The sequence below is a fragment of the Poecile atricapillus genome, chromosome 4 (genome assembly GCF_030490865.1).
Source record: "Poecile atricapillus isolate bPoeAtr1 chromosome 4, bPoeAtr1.hap1, whole genome shotgun sequence".
In the NCBI taxonomy this organism is placed as follows: Eukaryota; Metazoa; Chordata; class Aves; order Passeriformes; family Paridae; genus Poecile; species Poecile atricapillus.
Window position 1 is genome coordinate 35,645,774 of NC_081252.1, and position 23,834 is coordinate 35,669,607.

A 23,834-nucleotide genomic window follows, 5' to 3' on the forward strand; every position below is an offset into this window, starting at 1 on the left:
AAATTTTCATAGCTGAGTTACTGAAACACCTTCCATTCTCAAAATTTATATACTATATCTTTTTAGAGTACATTCTATTAAAGTAGGACTTAATTACCAATCTTTATATGTTTGGTACCATTTCATGTTCAAATGTGTAAATAAATTCCAAGTAAACACTTCATGAATGTTGCACTTTTGATATACAGCTGTTCATACTTGGGAGGTTTACCTTTTCTTCTAGAATCTTAGGTGCTGTAAAACAAAAATTGCACTGCCTCAAATATAATGTAAGTTTCCAGAGGTAGCTTGGAAAGAGTCATATTGAAAAATCAAGGTACAGCTCATCTTGTATCCTTCAGTCATATACAGTTCCTATAATGTTCCAAACTGATATAATAATTTACCAAAGCCATTAACATCATACCTGTAATCATACACAGCCATAAAAATACTGTTATAATCTTTAATCAGTCAAAAGACTAGAAATGCCTGGTTAGAAAGAGATATCATTAGCAAAGCTTATATGTTTGGTTGTTGTTAGAAACATACTTTTAACATTCCTGCGGCAGATTTGAGTCAGGCACACTGGTGAGGTTTTATTTGATTTAGTCAAAACACCCAGCTGGAACAAACAGCTGGAGAAAACTGGAGAAAATGAGGAAGGCAATGAGCAAGTTTGCTCTGACTGTGGCCTTCCTCCACACCAGCTGTAGAAGGACAGCTGGGCAGGGTCACCAAAGCACCCAGTGACAGAGGGTACATTTGCAGAAGAAAGTATTTCACTGAGCTCAGAGGTAAATTACTGCTGCTTGTACATCATTGTCTTCAGCCAGTCAACTGTCCCATCTATAAAGACCTGTAAGGGAAAAATAATCATCCATTAATCCCTCCTCTTCTGGCTGCCTTTTTCTTGTGGAAAAGTGAAACTCATTGTCTGTGTTGCCCTCCATAGTTACAGCCTGAGAACTAGCAGGGGAGTTATGATCACCCTGCAGCTGGGAGCTGTTACTAGAGCCAAATTTTGTACAATATCTTCAGCTTAAAATAACTTGGCAGAACTGATTTCTGTTTTAAGACTCTTGGTGGATATACATTTCCACTGGAAAAAAAGGCTTTTGTGCTATTCCTGTAGTAAAGCCCTCCAGGTGAGAATATCTAGCTCAGTTTTTCCAACAGAGGACTATCTCTCCCCTTTCTGCAATGCAAGTGCCAGTAATCCCAGTTTAGCTGCAGCTGTGCTGATTAAAAGGGTCTGGAGAGGGAAGTGAGAAGTCAGGAGGTCCTACAGCAGAAGTGCCTGTGCAGTTAGCTTGGCCCATTAGGTCAGGTGTCCCAGGCTCTTCAGGTTTTGCGAGGTAGACCCTATTAAATCTCTGTAACTGTGAAATGGGAAGCGTAATCTTTATCAGAAAATGGCCCATTTTTACAGTACTGCTTGAGGCACAAGTATATGAGATAGAGAGACAGATAAAGGTAGTGTAGTACAGCTTAATATTGGAAAGAGCTGCTGTAAATGAGGTCTTTTCTCTGTCTTTCTGTGCTTAGGCATTCTTGTGCTTCTCTTAAGAGATCCTTTAGTTTGCTTTGCTCTGAACTTAGGGAACCTGGATGTAGGTCCTAGATGAGGAATATACCCTCTAAAGGTAAGAGTTGCCCTGCAAGATATGCATGTCTTACTCTCAGTTATACTGTCTGTTAAGTACACTGACAGAGCTTTGAATGCAGCGCAAATTAAATATAATTAAGCCAATTATGTGCATTTGCACAGCTAAATCTTTTGGGTTGTAGGATTGATGTACATAATGAAGGATTTAGATTTTAAATGCTGTGTTCTGAAGCCTTGTCTGTACATTAGTTATTCACATTGCTATAATATAAAACCTAGATTTTGGTCATCAAATGGCTGAGGAAACAAGAGGGTCACTTCTAAGTGTGAACTGCATAATCTTCATGACTGCAGATGGCAACATGGGCCCAGTTTTACTTTCAGTGCTTCATCCTGCACTTTTTTGTGTTTTACTAGAAACAGCAAAACAGCTGACACTCCACTCAGCATTTTCAGCTGGAAATTTGCTTCACCTAATGAGGAACTATTGGCAATAAAACCACCATTGGCATAGCAATTGTCTTGTGGGTCTTTGATTTTGGTGCGTAACATAAAGCATCCTTGAAAGCATTCCTAATTAAACCAAGGGAAATCCCAGCATTAGGAAAGAGCAGAAGTATATCTGAGACCCATACTACTCACTGCTTGGAGAAGCATGGCAACAGGTAGACTTTGAATCTATCTGCCTCACGTAGGCTAAAACTTAGAGATACAACTTCCCTCTATACCACATCTGCCTGAAGCTTATCAGTTGTAGCATTGGGCCACTTTTGGTGTGCAATGTTTGTTAACCTTCAAAGTAGTAGCTGCAACCTGCAGATAAGTAAACCTTTTTTCTTCAAGTTGAAAAGGAATTCTAACTTATTGCCTTTGTAGCAGATTTACAGCTTAGTGTATTTTTATTTTTAATAATGAAAATAACAATGGTTATGCATGCAGCTATGATTTCTTTGCTTCTCTGAGGTTCCTTCTACCTAGCACCTAATGTGAACAATAGAAAAAAGACTACAAGGTACTGGAATTTCACTAGCAATTTATTTGAAAGTGTCTAGTAATTGCAGTTATTTAATTCTTAGTTCACAATTTTATTCTGAACACTTTGCCATAGACACATGAGGTGACTCTTCTCAATAGCAAATGGTAATTATTTGGATTTAATGAAACATTAATGTATTCTGTTATTTTGTGGTTTGGTGGCACAATGTTTCTTCAATGTTTGGAGGAGATTGTCCCCCACAGATCTGACAATTAAGTTCCTTCAGTTTAGATACTCTTTAGACTGAGTTTTAATTATAGAACTGCTGTAAGTAGAAATAAAATAAAATATTGACCACCCCAATGAAGTCCAATATCTTCTCGAAGCTCTTTGAAAAACATGCAATTCTGATGAGTTATTTCTTTGCTGTATAAGGAATTAGTCTATAAAGCCTATTGTTTTCTTGGAAAGAGCTCTTAAACACCAACATGCTATAACTTTTTACATTTTAGTCAGGAGGGAAACACTTATTGCCTTTCTAATATACAGACATGTTTCTTCTAATAAGAAGAAAAATGCATTCAAGTAAGTGTCCTGGTTTCCCCAGTAACCCCAGGACAGTAAGGTAAGCCAAAACAATTTTCAAAAGCTGGTGTCTCCTCCTTTTTCTGCTCTGCATTCCACAGTTCAGTAATGCATGTGTTTGTAACTCTAGCTCCTTGATTTAAATATAATTATACTGAGAGAATGGGCTGAAAACTGCTGCTGCTTCTTTTTGTGATATTATGAACATGTAAGAAGTTTAGAAGAGGGAAAATCTCAGTGGATTTTCCATAGGGCAAGTGTTTATTTGCTGCAAAATTAACTTTAATGAGTATCCTTGCTAAAGGTCCTTGAAAAAGAGGAAGGCTGAAAAGTGACAACTCCCCCTGGGGCTGAGCTACAGAAAATATGTGAGAGTGGTATGTACTACATTCAGGGGTTTTCCCTGTTTACTCTGAGGTAGAATATCTTCAACTTCTGTAGTGGGTCAGACTGCTTTTTAAAGAAGCAGCTTGCTTGATTTATTATACTATCAGGTGAAAGGATCTATTCCAAACACATATGGTTCCTACACATCTCAAGTAGTTATGACTAGATGAGAAGCAGAAAGCCACAGAGGAGACTATACAAGAAAGAAAACCCTTTATTTAGAATGTAAGTTCTGTCTCACCCTGCACTGAAGAGGTAAAGCTTTAATTTTATTTTTCCTTGAAAGAATATTCCACTTATTATTCACTTTCTTGGTTCAGTGTCGTCTTCTATTTCCTCACTTTGGAAGAGCTTTTCAGCTCAGGCATTAACCCTAGAGTATGTAGAAGTTAGATTAACTCTTAAACAGTTGTTTGAAGCAAGTGTGATCTTACTTGATATGCTCAAAAGCTAGTCCCTACCTTATAAAAGAAATATTTTATGTCTGTCTAATCCTTTTGATCCATTTTTGCTTGTACGTTGCCTATTACTGGTTCTGTTGTAGTAGTTGTCAAAGTATTTCTTGGGGTTTCCACTGACAACAACCTTTTTGTCAACCTCTCTGTTTTGTATTCTTTTATATCAGAAATCAAGAGACTGGCAGTTCATAATGTCTGTTTTGTAGAAAACTTTGCCATAGCAACAATGTGAAGTTAGATTTCAACTGTGATAAGGATTTTTCTCATTTTCTAAATTCACCATTTTGTAGATGTGTTCACATATGCACGTATTTCCTTAGTTGGAGGTGCTCTTTTCCTTCAATACCTGACACAGCTGCTCACAGGTTACCAGAGCTTTCTGACCATTGGCATCCTGACAAGCTGTTGAGTCTAGAAAGATTTTTTTTAAAAAATTTTAAAAAAATAAATTAAAAGTCTGAAACTGAGCCCAAATAAAATTTAACTCTTCTCTTGAGCTCATCTCAACTGACTGACTTGTTTTGAAGCATGTCTTGCTATGCTGCTAAATGTTAGCCTTCACATCATAAAACAGATTTTAATCGTGTGACTGTTTATATAATGGGGAATACCATCATCTACTGATGACAGTAAAATCAAGGGCCAGATAGGAATGTCTCAAAGTATTCAAGTAATACAAAAATCTGTGAAAAAGTTTTCCTCATAAAGAATATGATTTTGAACATTCCTCTTTGTTCTTTCAGATTGTTTTCCTTAGCATTAGTCATGAAGAGTGGTTACTGTGTAAAACTAGTGACATACTGATACTGGAAATAAATTACATTGTGCATTTTTCTATATTTCAGTGGGCGTCTGGATTGCTACAAAGGGACTTTATTTATAAATTTCACTTCCCCTTAGTTGAAAAACCTCCAGTTTTTATCTAAACTACAGAAAACATTTGGTTGCAAGCAGATTTGACTAAATAAAACTGTGCTTCTCAGACCTCTTGCAGCATTGCAATTTTAGGAAGAGAGAAAAAGAGTAGGGAAAACGACAGGACTATTGATGAGAGTTCTTGGGACCTGGCTGTGTTTTGTGCAGCAGCAGCTTTCCTTGGGGCAGAGCCTTTGCTTGCCACAGAGCAGATCCCAGCCTGCAAGGCAGAGCCCGAGACGGTGTGATCCTGGAAACTTTCATGTGCCTGTGTGCCAGAGAGGGGGGAGAGAGGGAGACCCAGAGCAAAGGCGAGTAGGGAGCAAGGCAGGGAGAGAAGAGAGCTTGCTTCACACACAGCTGAAGGCTCTCAGAGGCAGACTGAACGTGCAGCACTCTGGCTGGTGTGCAATTCAAAGGACAACATTCATTGACATTATTCACTGAATCGCTGAAGGACAGATATGACACCCAACTGCTGCTTCTATGTGTTCTTGCTTATTGGGACCAAGGGTAAGTGTCCCTGGCTTCCTTTCTCGTTTTGAACATTGCTGATAAACTTCAGGAGCAGATTTCTTTTCAAAACCATGATATCTCAGTGTTATTTTACATTTCTGCATGTCAATTATTTTTCAATAGAATTTAAGTGTAACGCAGTCTCTCAAGGTTACTAGCTACATTTCAGGATCAGATGTTTTTGCACTTAATGCCCTGAGAGTTATTAGTAATAGTTATGAGCTGAAATTTAAAAATGAGAAACAGCTTAAACATTGCATAAATACTTGCTATAAATATTTATTGAAGGTACCTACAGAGCTGACTTAACTCAGATGCCAGGAAATCCACATTTTAGACTCAGTTCAGTAGTTTGAAGTGATACTGTGCAAGTGCTACTAGAATAGGTAGCTCTCAAAGAGCAGAATGTGTTCAGGTAATAGGAATTTTTAGCATGATAGGCAGTGTAATATGCAAAAGGGAGACTGAATTAAATTTCAGTCTTCCTTCAGATGCAAATCACTTCAGTGTGGTGGGAGCTACACCAAACATACTGTTTACTTTAGTAATGTTTTCTTCATTTCATTTGAGTACCCTGTTTGTAAGTGCTTCATATGACTTGGTAAAGCTGTCCCTGTGAAGCTGCTGCTGCTGATCTATTTATTGAACATTCCTAATGTTTATCATTTTCTTTAGTTTTAATTATTACAAATTGCTTTCTATTGCACAGCGTCAATAGTGTTTCATTAATTGTGTAGATGAAAATAGCTACTCTTTATAATATGAACAGTTTTGCTAAAATAATAGGAGCAAAATGTTGAATTCTGTCATCCTCCTCTGTATGGTGCAACAGCTTGTTCTCTTTCCTGCTTTTAAATGAAATCATTTTGGGCTCATGTGTTCATAGGATGCTGCCTAAGATAAGATTTGTAAGGGGTATTGCTCCCACTGGGAATTTGGGAAATAGAGCTCCATACACAGCTATTTTTCTAGCTGCTAAACTCAGGTAAATCAGAGGAAAAACTCTAAGCAGTTCCTGTATGTTTTAGAGGAATAGATATTTTGAGCTGCACGCATTAGAAAAACAGTGATATTACTGTATTTGGAATTAAGAAAGCAGCAATAATGACATAGTATCAAACCTGTGAGCAAGGTCTGGTTTCATATGCACCTGCATTTTCTGTGAGCTATAATTCAATATTTAAAGTAGTACTTCCAGTTATGCAGAATAAAAGCCAAGTGTTTTCAACAAATTAAGCCTTTCACATTACTGTTTTCAATGCCAAAACATTAAAACATAGAAACATTCATAAAAGCCTGCAAATTGTTGCTATAATTTCTGCTGTTAAATAAATCTCTGCTATGGAGTTTATCAAACATATTGAAATATATCAAAGCACAATGCAAAATAGGATAGCAGATGAGGACTGTGAATGACTACAGGCCTCCTAGTTATGATGGCCATTACCTTTTTAGGTATATACATCATATATAGTGTATTATACTTACAAGAAAACCACACAGCTCATCTAGATTTTTTAAAGTGAGATGCAGTGAATTCACAGATTAAAGCACATTCATGCTTGGAGTCTCTGGCACCTGTTAGTGCTCTGCTTTGCACCAAAATTAGCTCCTGTTTAGTGTCACATCTCCTCACCTTGCTCAGTGCACAGTTCACAGCTTCATTGCCTTTTGGAGTTTTAGCCAGCGATGCAAATTATAACCACACCTACAGGCTGACTGATTTCATGTGTTCAATAGACTTCAGCTCTGCTGAAGCCTTTAGGCTAGCTGATATTAAACTTTCCAGGAGTATTAAGAATAACTGTCATTAGAATTTTTTTTTTTTTTTGGTGGACTGTTGAGACTTCAGCTGCATTTTGCTGTGGAGGTTTTTATGTTTGGGGATTTTTGTGTGCTGGTATTTTTTTAATTTCTATAAGGTTTCAGATCCTTCTAATTCTTTAAAAAGTAAAATATGGAGTATGTATTGTACAAAAGCTCCATTCGATAGCTAAAGTTCAATCATTCTTTTTACTCTCTTCCTTGAGATTCTTCATTAAATCTTCTTTTTATGTATGAAAAACCTTTCCCTCCAAAATCTAAACAATCAAACTAATTCAAGCAATCAAGCTTTGTATGTACTGGCAACCACCTGACTTCCCAAGTGGAATACACTATCCCAGGTAGAGGTTTCTATGAAAACAAAGCAGCATCTGTATCATGATTTTTGTCAGCACAACAGCAGTGATAATAAGATGGAGATAAGTAAATTCAGACTCCAGCTGTGGAGCTGGCAGCACTGGATGTGTATCCAGGATGAACTTCTGCCTGGGTGGGCCACCCCCCTTGCCAAGCCAGCAGGTCACTTCAGGTGTATGGCTGGCATTGCAGTGGCTGCTGCTGCATCTCTTCTCTTACCAAAATAATCAGCTGTAATTGCTGCAACCACTGGAGTGCACGGCCATGCCTTTAATGTCCCCTTGATTGGCTTGCTGGGGACAAAAGCTGGTTTATCCTCCTGGACCTTGGCTAAGTGACAGGATCTCAAACAATTCATTTATCAATCATTAAGCAAAACAGAAGAACGTTAGTATTGAAAAATATTCAAAATGAGTTCCAAAAGGGATTTGGCAGGCTCCTTTAAAAAAAAAAAAAATTACAATCCTTACAATTTTAACCCTTTATGCTCTGTGCCTCTGCCTGATGTTTTCAATCCTATTTCTGCTTGTACCTCCAGTTCCTTTAGCCTCCTCTTTCTATTCATCCCTCTTTTTTTTTTTTTTTTTTCCTTCCTTTATCCTCACTTTAAAATGCCAAGGACAACTTTCTTTAAACCATCTGAATTTCATTACTTGTTCTGGTACTTCATGCAGGTGACAGCTGTTTTCAAGGCCAAGATCTTTTATACCAAATGTTTTCTGTCAAATGTGGGAAAGAGACAATCCTGAATCCTTCAGAAAATTGCAAGTTTATGACTGTGGTCCTGTTTACATATTTTATAACATGTTTTAAGATTCCTTCCAGATTTGTAAGTAGGAAAGTGAAATTACTTCAGCCTTTGCACAAGCTCAAATAATCATTGTATAAAAATACTATTTGGTTATTTCTTTCATTTAACTTGGACATTAATCTGTCTGGCTTTCGTGTAGTTAGAAGAACCTGTGTATTCTTGTGTGTATTATTCTGTGAATACATATATGCATAACATGAAAATCAGTATATTTACAGAAAATCAGGGATGCAGGCTAGATTTCCTGAGGAAAATTTACTCTATTAACAGTTATAGGGTAGTGAAAAATCTACACAGTGGTAAACTGAAGCTCTGAGAGTTAGATGCTGCTATTGCTGCTTAGGCAGGAATGTTTTCACCTCTTCACTAACAGCACCAGGAGCTACCCAAGTTGAAAACCTGTATTGACAGTTTATAGCAACTCTACCAGACTTGAACCATTTGCCCAGAAATTTTAGGTGCAATCTGTGGACCTTGAGCAAGAAGACAAGCAGAACTTTAACAAATTTTTTTCTGAGTATGAGGAATTGGTATTTTGTCTTCACTGATCAATTTAGGTAGTCTTGTATTAAGCAAAGCATTTTCTTAAACAGTACTTTTGAAGTATCCCTCTACAATATCACAGTGAGACAAACCTCTGATGGGTCATCCCACTAGAGCTGGTGAGGCTGCTCCAGCCTGGGGTTGCAGTAAAAATAACCTTTTCTAATAGATGTTACTTGTTGCTGGAGACCTGTGTGACACTCAGAGGATCTGTCACCAGTCATCTCAGCATGTGTTTTCTGTTGAGTGCCACTTTGAAGCCATCAAATCAGACTTCGAAATGGCTGGTGCAAGGCTGGGAGGCACAGGAAGCTGAAAGGATCAGGAAGTCATAATTGTTGTGTCTGAAAGACAGTGGAGGTGAAAATGTATTGGGAAGTACTGAAAAAGGAAAGCAGAGACGAAAGGGACAGGTAGATGGGGTAATGGAACAGAGAGCTGAGGGAAAAGAGTAATGCTAAATAGAAAGGGAAAATGGAAATTAGGAGGACTATTAGTCTGGGACAGTAGAGACAGAGGAAAGGGGTGTGAGAGAGGGAGCCAGCAGGGAAAAGTAAATTAACTAAAGGAGAAAGACAGGGAGTTCTGAGAGAAGGGAATGAGCATCTGAAGAATGAAGTCAGAGAATGGTGAGATCAGAACTAGGATTCTGTGCAGAAAGAAGGGGATGAGATGATGGGAAGCAGGTACTGATCAGACAAGAAAGGATTGGAGTGAAGCAGTTGGGGTGAGGAAAAGATGAGCCTGAGCAGAAAAAGGAGCTGTGCTTGGTGGGGTGAGCACTGTGCTACAAAGCCAGAACAAAGCCCAAGACTGTCCTATGACTTACTGACTTCTTTCAAAATGTCTCCTCCTGAGTAACACCTCTGCTCAGAGGCTGGTAATCAGCACTGACAGATCACTCTACCCTCTCAGAAAACAAAGGTCTGGAGAGTTAAAGGATCTGCACTGGTGATGCAGCATGGTGTCCTGTTATAAAATGCTGGGGAGAGCCTGAGTTCCTCTTCTAATAATTAATGTTACCTATGCAAGAGAAGTTTATGAATTTTGTAAACTCTGTGCTTAGGAATTTAGGCAAAGGACACAATCTTAATTTGTGCTGTGTGCCCATACTGAATTTTCTTCATGTTGTAACTCCTCAAAAACACATGATTTGTGTCCTGCATTAAAAGGATGAATCAAAAATTATGGTGAATTGCGCTGCCTGTGTGACCCCTGCTTCATTTGCTGTAGAAGATTAAGGTAAAATGTGGATGAGGCTGGGGATTACAGGATGAAATCCATTTCATGAAGGCAACTGAACTCTGCTGTTGAAAACATTTCTCTTCCTGTTTCTTGCTCTAAAAGCCTTACAAATGGATAATAATTATATAGCAGATTTCCAGGGGTTTTGGCTTGATCATCCTGATGTGGCAGTGTTCATTACATGGCTGCCACTGACATCTGTAAAAGCTGTGCTTTGAGTAGTCTGTGAAAATGACTGATTCTGAAAGTATAAACCTCAAATTAGTAGAAACCCTTGCCATACATATGTTAATGTCTCAGCTCCCCATCTGGGCAATAATGTCATATTCTAAACTGTAATCTAAGTAATCTCTGAAGACTTAAAAGTGGGAAGTCTAATTATTGTAGCTATATGAGGAACTAATTAGAAATTTAATATTGTAGCTTCTAAGTGGTTAAACTGTAGACTAAAGAGCAAGATGCCAGTAATACACAAGAAGACTAATCAAAGCATAGATAAAATGCCTTTATTAATATATGGAGGTGTGTTTTCAGAAATGTATGAAATTTAAAGACTTAGAGTTTGAATTCAGATGTGGATTATATGGTGCTAATAACCAATGTTTTACACAAAGTGGCTGTGAATAAGCACAGCAGTAATGCAGAGTATTGTGCTCACTGACTGCTGTGTCTCCCCCAGTGCTCACGAGGGATCCAGCATGCAGCTGACTGGTGTGCCAGGGCAAGACAAATACACCAGGGAGAAAGACTGATGGGAAAACAGGGGTTTGAATGAGTTTAAGGAGCCACAAGCTGTGGCCTGATGGGGGGAGATGCAGCCCTGGGAGGACAGGCTGAATTCATGTTGCGGGGAGAGGGTGGGCAGGCAGTGGGAGGAAGAGCCCAGCAGCATCGGTGACACTGATCCTGAGGGATCTGTGCCTGGGAGATCACTTAGCAGAGTCTATCCAGAGAGGATGTGAAATCACCCAGTCCCCCATAGCACAGCTCGTTGTGTTCCACCCACACAACGCGTGGGCTGTTCTGAACCAACCCTAAGGCTTTATTTGGTCAAAATGTTTTGCCTCAGTCAAGTAATCGTTTCCTCCAGAGATGAGCAAGTGTCAATACGGCACTAGGAGTGGGAGAGGCTGCACAGTCACTGAGGCTCAAAGACATGCAGACCTGTCAAGGCAGGTGAACATTACCTCTTTCTCCTGTGTTCTGCAGAAGAAATCACTGGCTTTACCTGGGAGAAGAGACTTTTCCCATCACAGATGTGATTGTCAGTATTATGCTCAATGTAGGGAGAAAAGCATAGTGCTTGGAAGGGTGGAAGTGGTATTTTTAAACTTAAAAGTATATTTTTGCTCCATTTTTTCTTTAAAAAAAAAGGATCAGCTCTTCTTTGGAATAAATTAAGAGCAGCATCCCTTAATGAAACTGCCCACTTCATAGTTAAAGTCAAAATTTGTGTGTATGGAGAAGAAAAGGACTAAATTAATTTAAAAGCCACATGATTGAATGCTTTGATTAATAGCAATACAGTTAAAAAATATGATCTGCATTTTTAGAAGTTTTATTCAAGAGGGACCCTCTGCCATAAAAATACCCCTCTTGACTTCATATTCTGCACTCCTATTCCATGTTAAAACATGTGAATCAACTGTTACGGAGTCTTACCTAGAAATTATAGACAACTGGTTTTCAGACATGAGATCTTTTCTAGCAATCAAGTAACACTGCAAACATGCATTTATAATTTCTGGTTTTTTCTTCAGTATGGATTCTCAGCACTAGGCAGAAAGAGTATTGCCACTTTCTGCTTTTCCTAAAACATCTCAGAAGCAGGTATTGAATAGTTGTTTTTTCTATATCCCTAAGACTTAGATGTCACATGAGGTTTTTCATTTTCTTTATATGGTTTAGCAAAAATAAAACATCTTTCTGGTCTATCACTATTTGATTAGATTTTCATTTTTTTTCCTCTTAAATCTTTCATTTACATATTCACTGCTCTCACATCATCATTTAACTATATTGGTTTCTAGATTGGTCCCACAGAGCAGGCTCTCACTGCTGGCAGTGAGAAAACAGCATCAGGAACAGACACCATCCTCTCTTAGATTAGATGAAGTGGCATGAAAGGAAGAGAAGGAGGAACTATAGACTATGTGGAGGTTAAACCACAGCCATCCACGCAAAAATATTGCTTAGCCAAAGTGCATCCAAAATGGAGCCACACTTCTGAATGCTGTTTCCTGTTATATTTTCTAATTTGGATATCCAAACTTCCAAATATGTGCTGCTAATGTGACATTCCTTTATGTACATTAATAAATGCATAAAACCTACAAATTATAATAAAGATCTATTGCTCTTAATCTGTATGCACATTTTTATATCCCCTGCAAAAGAAGAAATAAGTCAGATGTCTCTGGTCACGTGGTTCAAACAGCTGGACTTCATGATCTCAGAAGTTTTTTCCAACCTAAATGATTCCGTGGTTCTGTGGTTTGACCAGCTAACATTATTCACTTCAAGAAAGTCAGAAATCCTATTAACTTGAGATAATTTCTATTTTATGCACTTAACTGGAGTGTCACAACTTTTATTGGTGAGTTATGTGTTCTCATAGCAGAATACAGCAGAGATTGTAAAACCTGTGATTTTTAAATTGAACAAAAGATTAATGAGTCAGAGTCAAAAAATAATGCCTTTAAGCACATTCTGCAAATTGATTTTTCACAAAACAGTTCTGTGAGCTCTTAGAAAACAGATTTGCTAAAATACTTTTAAATTACTTTACTTCAAAACAGAACAAAAAAGGGTTCCGTATTTTATAATACTTCAGGAGAGTGGAATCTCATAGGGCACAGCCACCTCCCACATCTGAACTTGTAGTTCTATATTAAATTTAAATTCTTAATAGTTATAAATGATTCTTAGTAACAAAGGTATAGGAATAAATAAAATTATTAGATAATCCTGTCTCCAGCTCACCAAGAAATAATATATTTTCATTGTTACAAGATTAATCTTGAGTGTGCTTCAGAGCTTCACTACAAATTATGCTGGCTTAGTTCCATTGTAAGAACTATTATTGCAATCCTTTTAGTATTTACTAAAACCACAATAAAGGGAGAAAAAAGAAAAAGAGAAAGAAACCCAGATTCTGTTTCATATTTCAAATACAGAGTTAGAGTTCCCAAAACACTTTTTTCTCTGTCTGGAGTCTTAGAAAAAGCATGGCTGAGATGATTTTCAAAGATTTACTTGAGATTGAGCTACCTGGAAGAAGAGGAAAAATAGTGGAATCTGAAATTGTGGCTGATGTGCAGCTTGCTTAGTTCTGGAGATTCTGTAGCAAAGTAAGAGACTAGAGAGCAAAAGAAGAAGGAGAAAGAGATAATAGAATCTCCCACTGCCACCCTCCAGGTTCTTTTCCTCAGACTGTTTGGGCTGGCTGCTCTCAAACCTAATTTTCTATCATCAGCACTGCAAGATGCTCATTCTACCACTTTGTTTGGATTTTTGTGGGGTTTGTTTCCCCGTCAGAAGAGCATACCAAAGTTGTAATAATTTGCATAACTTAGCTATAACTTCTGGGGTGGGGGTGAAAGTGTACATACTCAACAAGAAAAAATGGATGACAGGCTTTCTGAGAGAAGAAAAGTTTGGCAATCAGTTATGATCTTTTAGGTTGTTTCTGCCTCGAGGATACCCAGTGATACACAGGTATCACTCTCAGAACTTTGCTGTTCTGCTGTTTTACTAAAAATGTGTTCTCAGAACAGCCTACAATCTGAATGTCAGCAATTAATTTCTGTGTTCATTGCCTTTCTAATTTCATTCCCCTTTCTCATTGCAGCTTTCTCTTAAGGCTTTCCTACAAGCACTTTGTTTCATCTGCTGGATCTCTTTTTACTTCTATGCATAAATGCACACGTACACAAACTTCCTCCTGTATATGATATTGTGTCATGAAGTCACTTAAAATCTGACTTTTGTTTATGGAAACTTAAGGGAAATATTACAAATGTCTGTTGTTTGTTCATTTAAATAATTTAGTTTTCACTAGTCAGTGTTTCACTTTTGCTTACTTTATGCATGGCTGACTGGATTAACTTGCTGAAAGCAGCCAGCCTGAAATGAACTTCTTTACAGTAATCTCTAACTGCTTTCCTTATGTATTGAAATTCAAAATACTGTCTAGATGAGGTGAATGATTGTTGCTTGGGGGACACTAATTTATTGATAAACATCTGTCCTTAATCTTTTTGGCTAAAGTAAGTTTTCAACTATTGGATTACTCAGATTTAGAAAATAAAAAAAACCAAAACATTCATTACCTTGCTACTGAGTGTAAGATACAAAAATAAATTTAAGATACCTGGCAATTACTGCAATAGAATAAACCTTTTACCCTAGGATTACAAAACTTAAAAAATTCCAGGTATGAAGCTTCAGAGGTCTTTTTTCATTACTTTTTATTACATGTGTTTAAATCATTAGCTTATAAATGCTGTGTTTCAAATAAGGGGGAAAAGCATTACTTGCAACAAATTTCTTTTCTCTTTGGGGCTCAAAGAACCAGGCCAAACACACTCAATAGTGGCTGTGAGAAAGAATCAACTCCTGGGAGAGGAGTTTCTTTTGGTTTCCCTTTCCAGGCCTTCCAGGTAGGATGGTACTGACTAGCACAGTGTGTTTAACACATTTGTATTGATGCCTTCATTTCTGTTCAATATCTAACACCACTTGAACAAAACCCTAATGTTTTATATGGCCAGCTTTCAGCTTGATGTTTCTCTACTGTGAAAAAAAGCTCAGTGAAGCTGAGGAGTTACAATGATGCAAAAAACCCAGAGGCTAAAAAAAACTTACCTTGGTGTATTTCCTATTGGAAATCATGACAGAATATGGAGTTAGAACTTGTTTCTAAACAGAAATAATAGTCTAATATCATTTAAATTCTGTTGATTTGGGGAGACGAAGAAAAAGGGAAGTGGAACAATAGAAAAGTTTGGTTCATTAATTTGTGTCTTTGTTAGATACTGTGCTGAACCCTTATCCTCTGGGAATGCCCTGCAAAATTTGATGCAGATGGAAGTTATTTTACTTCATATTGGAACTCTTAGAGGTATTATCTCTTTCAGTTCTTTATGAGCATCAGGATCTTTTTATTTTAAGTTCTGTGCAAGCAGAACAAAGTGACAAATTAATGAAAGGTATAAAAGCTGAATCCTCTGGCAAAGTGCCATGTAACCAGTCTGAGTTGTTCTACTGGCAGTTTCTGGCCCTGGAGTGGATTTATCTGGCACTTAGCAAGGATCTTCCAACCCTATAACTGGATGCATTAGGCTGAATTATCTGTGGAATAACTGATAACTAGTGATGCTGTTGTAATGTACTATCTTCATAAAGATAGTACAAATTTTCTGCTTTGGAAAATGCTTCTGAAATGAAAGCATGGTGTAATCCACAGCTAAGTATAAAGGCACTTTATGAAATCAAAATCCAAGATAATTACCAGATTGGTGTGCAACAGTCATAATGTATGCACTATTTTTGCTAAAATCCATTGCACTGTACTGTGTCTAATGGAAACAAAACATAAACTTAGGTGTGCAGTTCAAGCAATACATATTCCTAGAGTGACATCTAATATAGTTTGCTAAAAATAAATGTAATTCAATAAACTGAAAGTGCATTTCTGGTTCCAAAAATAACCACTAAATATAAAAAATTGCTAGTGTTTTAGAAATGACTCTGTCATTCTGAATAAATGACACTGTGTCACTTCACCCCATCAAACCTAAAATTAAAGCCACAATGCATATGCAATATGCAATGCATATGTAGTACATATTTAGAAAATGTTATAGACTTCAGGGATGGACAACTACCAAAGCAGAGGAGCAAATAACAGAAAAAGCAGTTTGGTGATAAGAGTTTAATTACACTTCTGTGAGTACACCATACAGATATTTAAATCCCTTAAGCCACAGACACTTTGTCTCAAGGATTAATGCCAAAGAACCTATTGCCACTAGACCAAGGTCTATTTTGATATACAAATTTTGCCCAGGGTGTTACTCCAAGTGTGTGTACATTAAGAGCACTAAAGTACAAGTGTATATACTCTGTTTTGTTCTTGTATGAAACTGGAATCTATTTTCAATATGCTATTTATGGACAGTTTAAAATTTCGTTTTATTGATGTTTAACAATATGAGATTCCTGTCACGTTTTCTGAAATATCACTAGATAGCTTCTCCTAAAAGAAAATTTTAGAAGGGTCTTTATAAAATTCCATGATGGGAAAAAAAATACTTTCTCATTGATAAAGTTATAATAAGTAAAATGAAATTATGCAGAAGTTAACTTTTTATTTCTATCCTAAAATATAGAGTGGATTAACTTCATCCTTGTCTCAGTCATACATTACTCAAAAATCTCCTGTTTAGTGGGAAAAAGCTGAAAATTCTGAACAAAACCAGGAAAATTAATCTAAGAATGAACTTCTGCATTCACTTCTACATATTGTTGTAATGCTCAAATTCAGACAACAAATTATTTTTTTAAAAATACCTGTTTAAGTTGTTGTATCATCTTTTTCTCTGTTATTTGGTGATTCAAATGCATCTGATCAAAATTGGTCAGTCACTAGTCACTTCTATTCTTTGTTAATAATTTATTACACATCTTGTAAGTTAAAGTAATTCATAGTTGTAAACTTTTATAACCTTGTTCTGATGATTCATCTTTACAAATTAATGTAATAGGCCCATGAGACCTGTTCTATGTTATGCTAAAGGTTTTTCAAATCCGTTTCACATGCCCTTAATATACCTCTCAGCAGAAGGAGATATTTTTTAATCAACTGTCATCTTGAAGTATTCGAGCTGGCAGAAAAATTACAGGTGAAATCGATTTTTACTTCAATACTTTCTGAGTTGATTCTGTTTTATTTGAACAAAACATTCTGTATCAGTGCGAGAATATTTTCAGTCTTCTGTTTCTCCAGCCTGTCTCCCACTGTGTCTAGAAGTACAGCAACTGAAAAAGTTAAATACCACCAGTTTTTCATGAGTCTCTGAAGAATTTGGGCTTTTGTAGGTAAAATAATTTTCCATCAGAAAAATACAGCGTGGAGTACCATAAGATCATTCCTTATCTTACCTTATAATCACTTAAAGTGAGGAAAAACAAGTTAGCATATTTGGCTGATGGAATTCATGAGTCATTGTGGATTCATGACAGTGGACTTCGTGTTGTTCAAATTCTTGAAAACACAAAAATATTTTCCTGATATTCTGGTATGCCTTTATTTGAACCTGTATGTGACACAGTTGAGACTGGTGTGACTAGTAGGTACCAAGCAATGAGTAATGCCTTTGGATAGTGTAAGTGCTCATGACTCAGCCCCATCAGCCCAGCAGTATTCCCTTTACAGGGTCATACTCCTTTTACAGAACCTACAACTAACTGTGTTAAGTCTATGTTCTTATAGTGCACATGTGCCTTATATGGTTTCTCAAAGAGCACTTGTGACCCAATCGTTGTATTTCAAAGAATGCACAAAACCAGCAAGCCTAATGAATCAGTTTAGTTGGAAGCCAAGCCATGTTGTCCTGGGAACATCTTGTTCTTGGCTTTCCCAAATGAGTTCCTTCTTTCTATTTCATTTTATGACTGTTTAAAGAGGGGCTGTCATGTTCTTTCCCCAGTGATTCCACATCTATGCAAGAAAGGAGAAAGTGTTACCATCTATACTAGATGACGGCCCAATTCATGTTTATTTCTTTAGCAAGAAATAATAAGAATAAGCAAGAAAGAATAAGGAAAGCAGGGTTAACTTAGTCTTACATTTAAAGGCAAGCAGGGAAAGTCATTCACTTTCTTCTTCACCACACGTGTCTTATAGCAATAAGCATCTCTAAGCAGCCTTAGTCTGGACAAGCTAAAAAGAGGAATGACAGGAATTCTTCTGTATTTTTGAAAATTTGAGATTAATTTGAGGGATTGTAGGGAACCCTAAATACAGGACAGTCAGAAATATTTAATTTGCAGTATCACGAACATGCTGCTAAGTAGAACATTTTTCTGTATTGACACAACAAGTGTCAGAAAGAGGTTTGTTTGTGGTTTTGTTGTTTGTACTGATACCAATTCACCTATTTATTTTTCTTTGTTCTTGAAACATTGCAAATATTTTAATATTTATGCTGAACATTATGAAAAAGAAATTTTCTGGTACAGAATATCTGAAATGTATGCAATTATCTCTTTGTCACAGGAAGGCAGGAGTTTATTTTCTCGATGAGGTATACAAAGAGGCTCTTTTACTTGGTATCTGTAAAAGCAAACTTTCTGATAAGCAAGTCCATCATGGATTTATCATTTTTCATCTTCTTTCAGCCGCTAAAAAAAGGGAAAAACAAGATACAAGAGTGGTTCAATTTTTCATAGTGGAAAATCAATCAAATGTAGAAAAGCCAGCAACTTTAATACCACATTGCAAAGACGAAGTGATAGATCATTATCTTGCCATGGTGAACTCCAGTGTCAGTAAAGTTTGTATTTGCAAAACAATAACCATAATTTTTAATTGCTGTTGTTGCAGTGCTATCTTTATCTATTTTCCTCACATAAAAGACCAAAATTTAATTTCCTCAATCCAAAAGGTAATTGTTTGACTATTATCTAGCATTTTACAACTGTTATTACTGTCTTATCTCGTGTTTACCTTTGTCAGCTTTACCAAATATTTCCTCAGAGAGTTGGGGGCTTTTCCATACATAAATCTCCTTCAATCAGCAGAGTCCAAGCTTCTGTCTTTTTTTGCATAAACAAAGTGATGTTAACAAGTCAGTGGACAAAGACCAGTGCTTTCACTGATTTTATTACTGGGATGAAGTTGTTGAGTTCTGAACTGTGTTATCTCCTTTCCCAGGCAGATATTTACATGCCAGGGTAATCCAACATAGCACAAAATGAGTAATGCAGAGATTCAGGATAGATATCATCAAGGCTATAAATGTACAGAGAATTCAAAACACTGAACATCATGACAGACTTATTCTTTGTGGCAAAGTACAGATTTCTAAATCGACATGCAACAGCAGATCCATTAATTAGTTCAGGGATTAATACTACTTGAATAATTAATAATTTTTTGAACATTCTGTGAAATTCCACTGAATGGTACTGTGAGAAAACAAATGCTTTTATTTGAAATCTAAACTGTATGGAGATCAGCCCCTTTAAGCACAAGGTTCAGATCAGTCTAAATATGTCTCTAATGCATAGGATAAAAAGCTTGACAAAATGTGAGAGGTTTTTTAATGGTCTGTTTGGGATGTTTTTATTTATGGTGGTTTTTTCCATACTGGTGTCCCTTACCAGCTGGTTTGGTAGGTACTTAGATTGTAACAGGCAACTGCACTTTAGGGAGCCTCAGTTATCTGCTCAGCTTTTTGCCAAGAAAGAGACTTAAGACATTAAGTACTACACATACGCTGTTTGCTAACACCCTACATAATAAGATTTTTTTGCTGCTTTTTGGGTGGAACAAGTTAATCATAATGTTCAGAATACTAGCACAGAGCAGCAGAGCAATTTATGAACTATATGCAAGTGTGAATTCACCCTGTGATTAGGATGTAGTTTTATTCTTGCTACGTATACATAAGTCTTAAGGAACTAAGGCTCTTTGAGTAACTGCATAGGTTATATACTTGTGGATAGAAGCAAATCAACCTTTTAAAATTATTCAGTGGTGGTTAGCTGGAATATATGACTTTCTATGCAGGATGCTTTTGACAGCAAGGATAATTCTGTACATATAGAGAATATTTATCTCCATTTTCTGCAGCTACAGCTCTTGCATTTCAATTTTTCAGAATTGTAAACATTTGCAAGGGCTTAACTGGAAGAAAGTTCTTCCGAAAGAGATTTTTTATGAATCTGAAGTACTTGATTGAATTTCAGGTGATTTATCTTAGTCCAAGAGAAAAATAAGTGCAAAAAATCAGATGTTGTCCAAGAACATTCCTAGTTAATCTGGGAGACTGTTGTGAAAGGTTTATACTTTGTTTTAGGAAATAGCCTCGAAAATTAGATGCATGTTTCAGAATTAGCAGTTTACTATCTGAACAAGTATCACATCACAGTTAATAAAGTTTGTAGAGAGTATTTGAAGTGTTCTAAGACAGCAATGAAATTTAAAATAGAATTTGTATTTGATTTTGAGGGTTTTTTGTAACAGTATGCATTAAGTCAAATGGTAGCTGTAATAAGAAAGTGATGCTCCTTTTTGGAAGTGCTTCAAAAATTAAATTAACAGACCCTTGCAGAAACCTTGTAGGTTTAGGGAAGATCTGGAAGTGCAGAACACTGGATGGTGTTCTGTCTTTATGATGCTTACCTCCATTTCGAACATATTGTGAACTGAACAAATTTAATTCTAGAGTAATTTTAAACCCTTTCCATAGTGTGCTCTTGGGAAGCAGTTGATCTTGTAGGACAAGAAATCTGACTTGGCATCCTGCAATCCATTACAGAAGCAGTAGATCAGTCATGCTTTTTTGGAAAAAAATAGTGATGACAGAATTTGTCCCTCAGGTCCATTTGTCCCTGAGGGGACTGGTAAGGCATCATGCATCTGCAAATGTGGGAAGATGCAGCACAGAGAATGGAAGGACAGAGGACAGGCAGAGTCCTCCAGCTGTCCTGGCTGTCCCCAGTCAGCATCCCTCTACCTTTCCCCTCAGCAGTGCCTGCATGAAGTCCTGTGTTCTCTGAAGTTCCTTCCTACAAAGCGTGGGCTCAGCAGAACAGCACCTGTGTATCTAAACTTCACACTGACATATTCTGACCAATATTTCCACAGTGTTTGAATCAGACTGACAACTCTTCTGAAGGATTCATAACTGGCCGCTTCATGATGTCTTTTTAAATTTCCAGCGAAACTGTGTCACAGATTTGATCTTAGTTGCCTTGTTCTTTGATCCTTGATCCATTTACACCACAAAATTTCTTTAAAAATATAATATAATCAAACATATCTAGATCTGACTTTGTGTAAAGGGACTTATCTATCTAGGTTTAAAATTTCAGCACAAATTAATGTCATAGAATGGTTTGGGTTGGAAAGAACACTAAAGATCTTCTAACTCTAAGCATGCTTCCTTGGGCAGGAATACCTATAGCTTATAGGTATATTGCTATCATAAATAGCAAAACAATCCTTTAAAATAGTGGCCTTAGGTGCTTTGTCTTGTATAATGAACATTTTGCCCTTATTCTGAGAATGAATAGGGAGGAATTACCTGTTCGTTTTATATCAAAGGAAATTTTAATTAGCTAACAATATAAAATATTTTTGCCAAGTTTAACAAGTACTTCATATACTATTTGTAGTTTCATGTCCAATGAATTAATGCATTTTTGTTGCTCAGTATTCACAGTCAAATGTAAATGAGTACTTGCAACGGCATAATATCAAAGACCTTTAAACACATCATAAAATAAACATATTTCTTCTGCTCCTGTTTAGTCATCTGTGACACTTTGGAAGATCATGTTTCTGGAGCTGGCACCAGGTGCCCCCTGGGCTACTTTCCATGTGGCAATATCACCAAGTGCTTGCCCCAACAGCTGCACTGCAATGGTGAGGATGACTGCGGGAATCGGGCTGACGAAGACAACTGTGGTACGTGGCTGTGACTTTTCTTTGTGTCTAGCACCTGTAGTCACTGAAACTCAGGCAGTGCTCACACTGAACTGTGGAGTGTCAGGAGTAGGAAAGTTGCATGTTTTGCAGAGGATGCAGCAGGTCTGCTTTAGCTAATAAAGCCACCCAGCAAACCATTTGCTAGAGAAAGAAGAGTGAGCCACATTTTTCTTTGTGTATGGTATCAGTTATCAGTATCCAATTTTTTCCCTGCTTTGAACTTCTTCAGACATGTCATTTTGATGTCTACAAATGGATGTATGTGATCTATCAAAGACTGTTGCTGAGGAGAGGTAGATGTGTTCTCCAACAAAGTTTATGAAAAGCTTGATGTGGTTTAAAGCAGGAAACATAATTTAGAAGAATTTTCAAGGTTTCTCAGAAATTATTTATGCCCTAATTTGGGAGACACATGTACATCTGTGAATGTACTGTGCAAGCTGCGCTACCAGCAGGCTTTGGTGGTTGAAAACATAAAAATCCCAGGGCATACACATAGTCAGGTCACTTGTGCATGCTGTTTTGATCCTTGTCACTCCTAGCCCCTCTGGATGGTAGCTGTGACCTTGACTTGGCTTGTAGGCTTTGGCTTTACTTCCACTGCAAAGCAGGTAGGGCCAGGGCTTTGTATGGTCACTTTCCTGTCCGTGCTGCTGCTTGTGAGCATGGCCCTGGCACAGCTTTTTTCTATGCTGAGTAGCATCTCTCATGCAGTGTTTGGACACAGCTCAGAGATGGCACAGACCTGGGATAGTCTGGAAAGGATCCCCTATATTCTGTGAGGAGAGAGCTTCACCATTTGGTTGTGAGCTAAGACCACAGGGAGAGAAAATCGACCCTAACACATTTTATTTACTGTTATTGTCACCTTACTTTGAGCCTGGATATTTTCAGAGGTGTTCTCCAGAGCTGCTGATCCATGGCAGATGGGGGAAGTAGGCTTCCTGTTCCTTAGTAGTTTTCCTGTAGCCATGGAGGACAAGCAGGTGCACCATGCCCTGCCTCACACGCTGCCTCCAGCTCCCCAGAGCCAAACAGCTGAATTGTCTGTCCCAGACAGGCACATCACCATCAGATCTGGGTGGGAGGAGGAGTGCAAAGAATTAAAGTACTAGGTGGAAATTCCAAGCAACGTATACAAAGAAATTTTCTGAAATGAGTCTCAAAATGAGAACAAAATATGGTAAAAGTATTTTTCACCAGCACTCTTGGCAAAGTCAATGATGTTTTCAAAGTAATTGTTCTCATTGTATGTGAAGATGATTTGTGTACCTATGTGAAGTATCTTTTTATTACACCTATGCAATTTCAGTGTCTAACCCCATATGAAAGTGATTTTAAATTCTAATCCCATATAATGAACCTGCACCATTTTTTAGTTTTATACAACTTGCAGGTTTATACCTGGTGCTATAAACCTACTTTCTGTTGTAAATAATCAAAAACCTGAAAAAACCAGCTTCCTCTATTTTTCTGTAGACATCTCAACCTACAGTAGCAGAAATTGCCAGTGATGATGCCCTTTCATGTTTAAGAAGTCCAAGGACAATAAACATTTGCTTTATTCATATTTCATTTCTCCATAATACCACAAAGTCCATCATACAAGGACTTGCTGAAAGATACAGCTTAACAGGATGCTAATTAGGATATACACAGTTTTGTAATGGGCGGTACAAGACAGTATAGGATCATAGAATTGTTTAGGTAGGAAGAGAAATTTAAGATCATTGAGACCATTAATCAAAGAGCTCTTTGCATCTCATCTTATTACTGACAGAGAACTGAGGTATTCTTGGATTATGAATAACCAATTTCAAAAATTCAATCAGAAGTAACATGGGTTGTCAGTGAGCAGGGAGAGTGCAGCAAGGAGTGATTGAATACTGAGCCCTTAAGCAATGAATAAC

General features: G+C 37.2%; 1 protein-coding gene across 1 annotated transcript in view; it reads left to right on the forward strand.

Moving 5' to 3' along the window:
* Positions 1–5,293: 5,293 nt before the first annotated feature.
* Positions 5,294–23,834, forward strand: part of RXFP1 (relaxin family peptide receptor 1) — a 46,969-nt gene continuing 28,428 nt past the window's right edge. The window contains exons 1-2 of the mRNA XM_058838029.1: positions 5,294–5,422; positions 21,748–21,903. Of these exons, the coding sequence (XP_058694012.1) occupies positions 5,374–5,422; positions 21,748–21,903 (205 nt within the window). The 5' untranslated portion in view covers positions 5,294–5,373. The remainder of the gene's footprint in view (positions 5,423–21,747; positions 21,904–23,834) is intronic.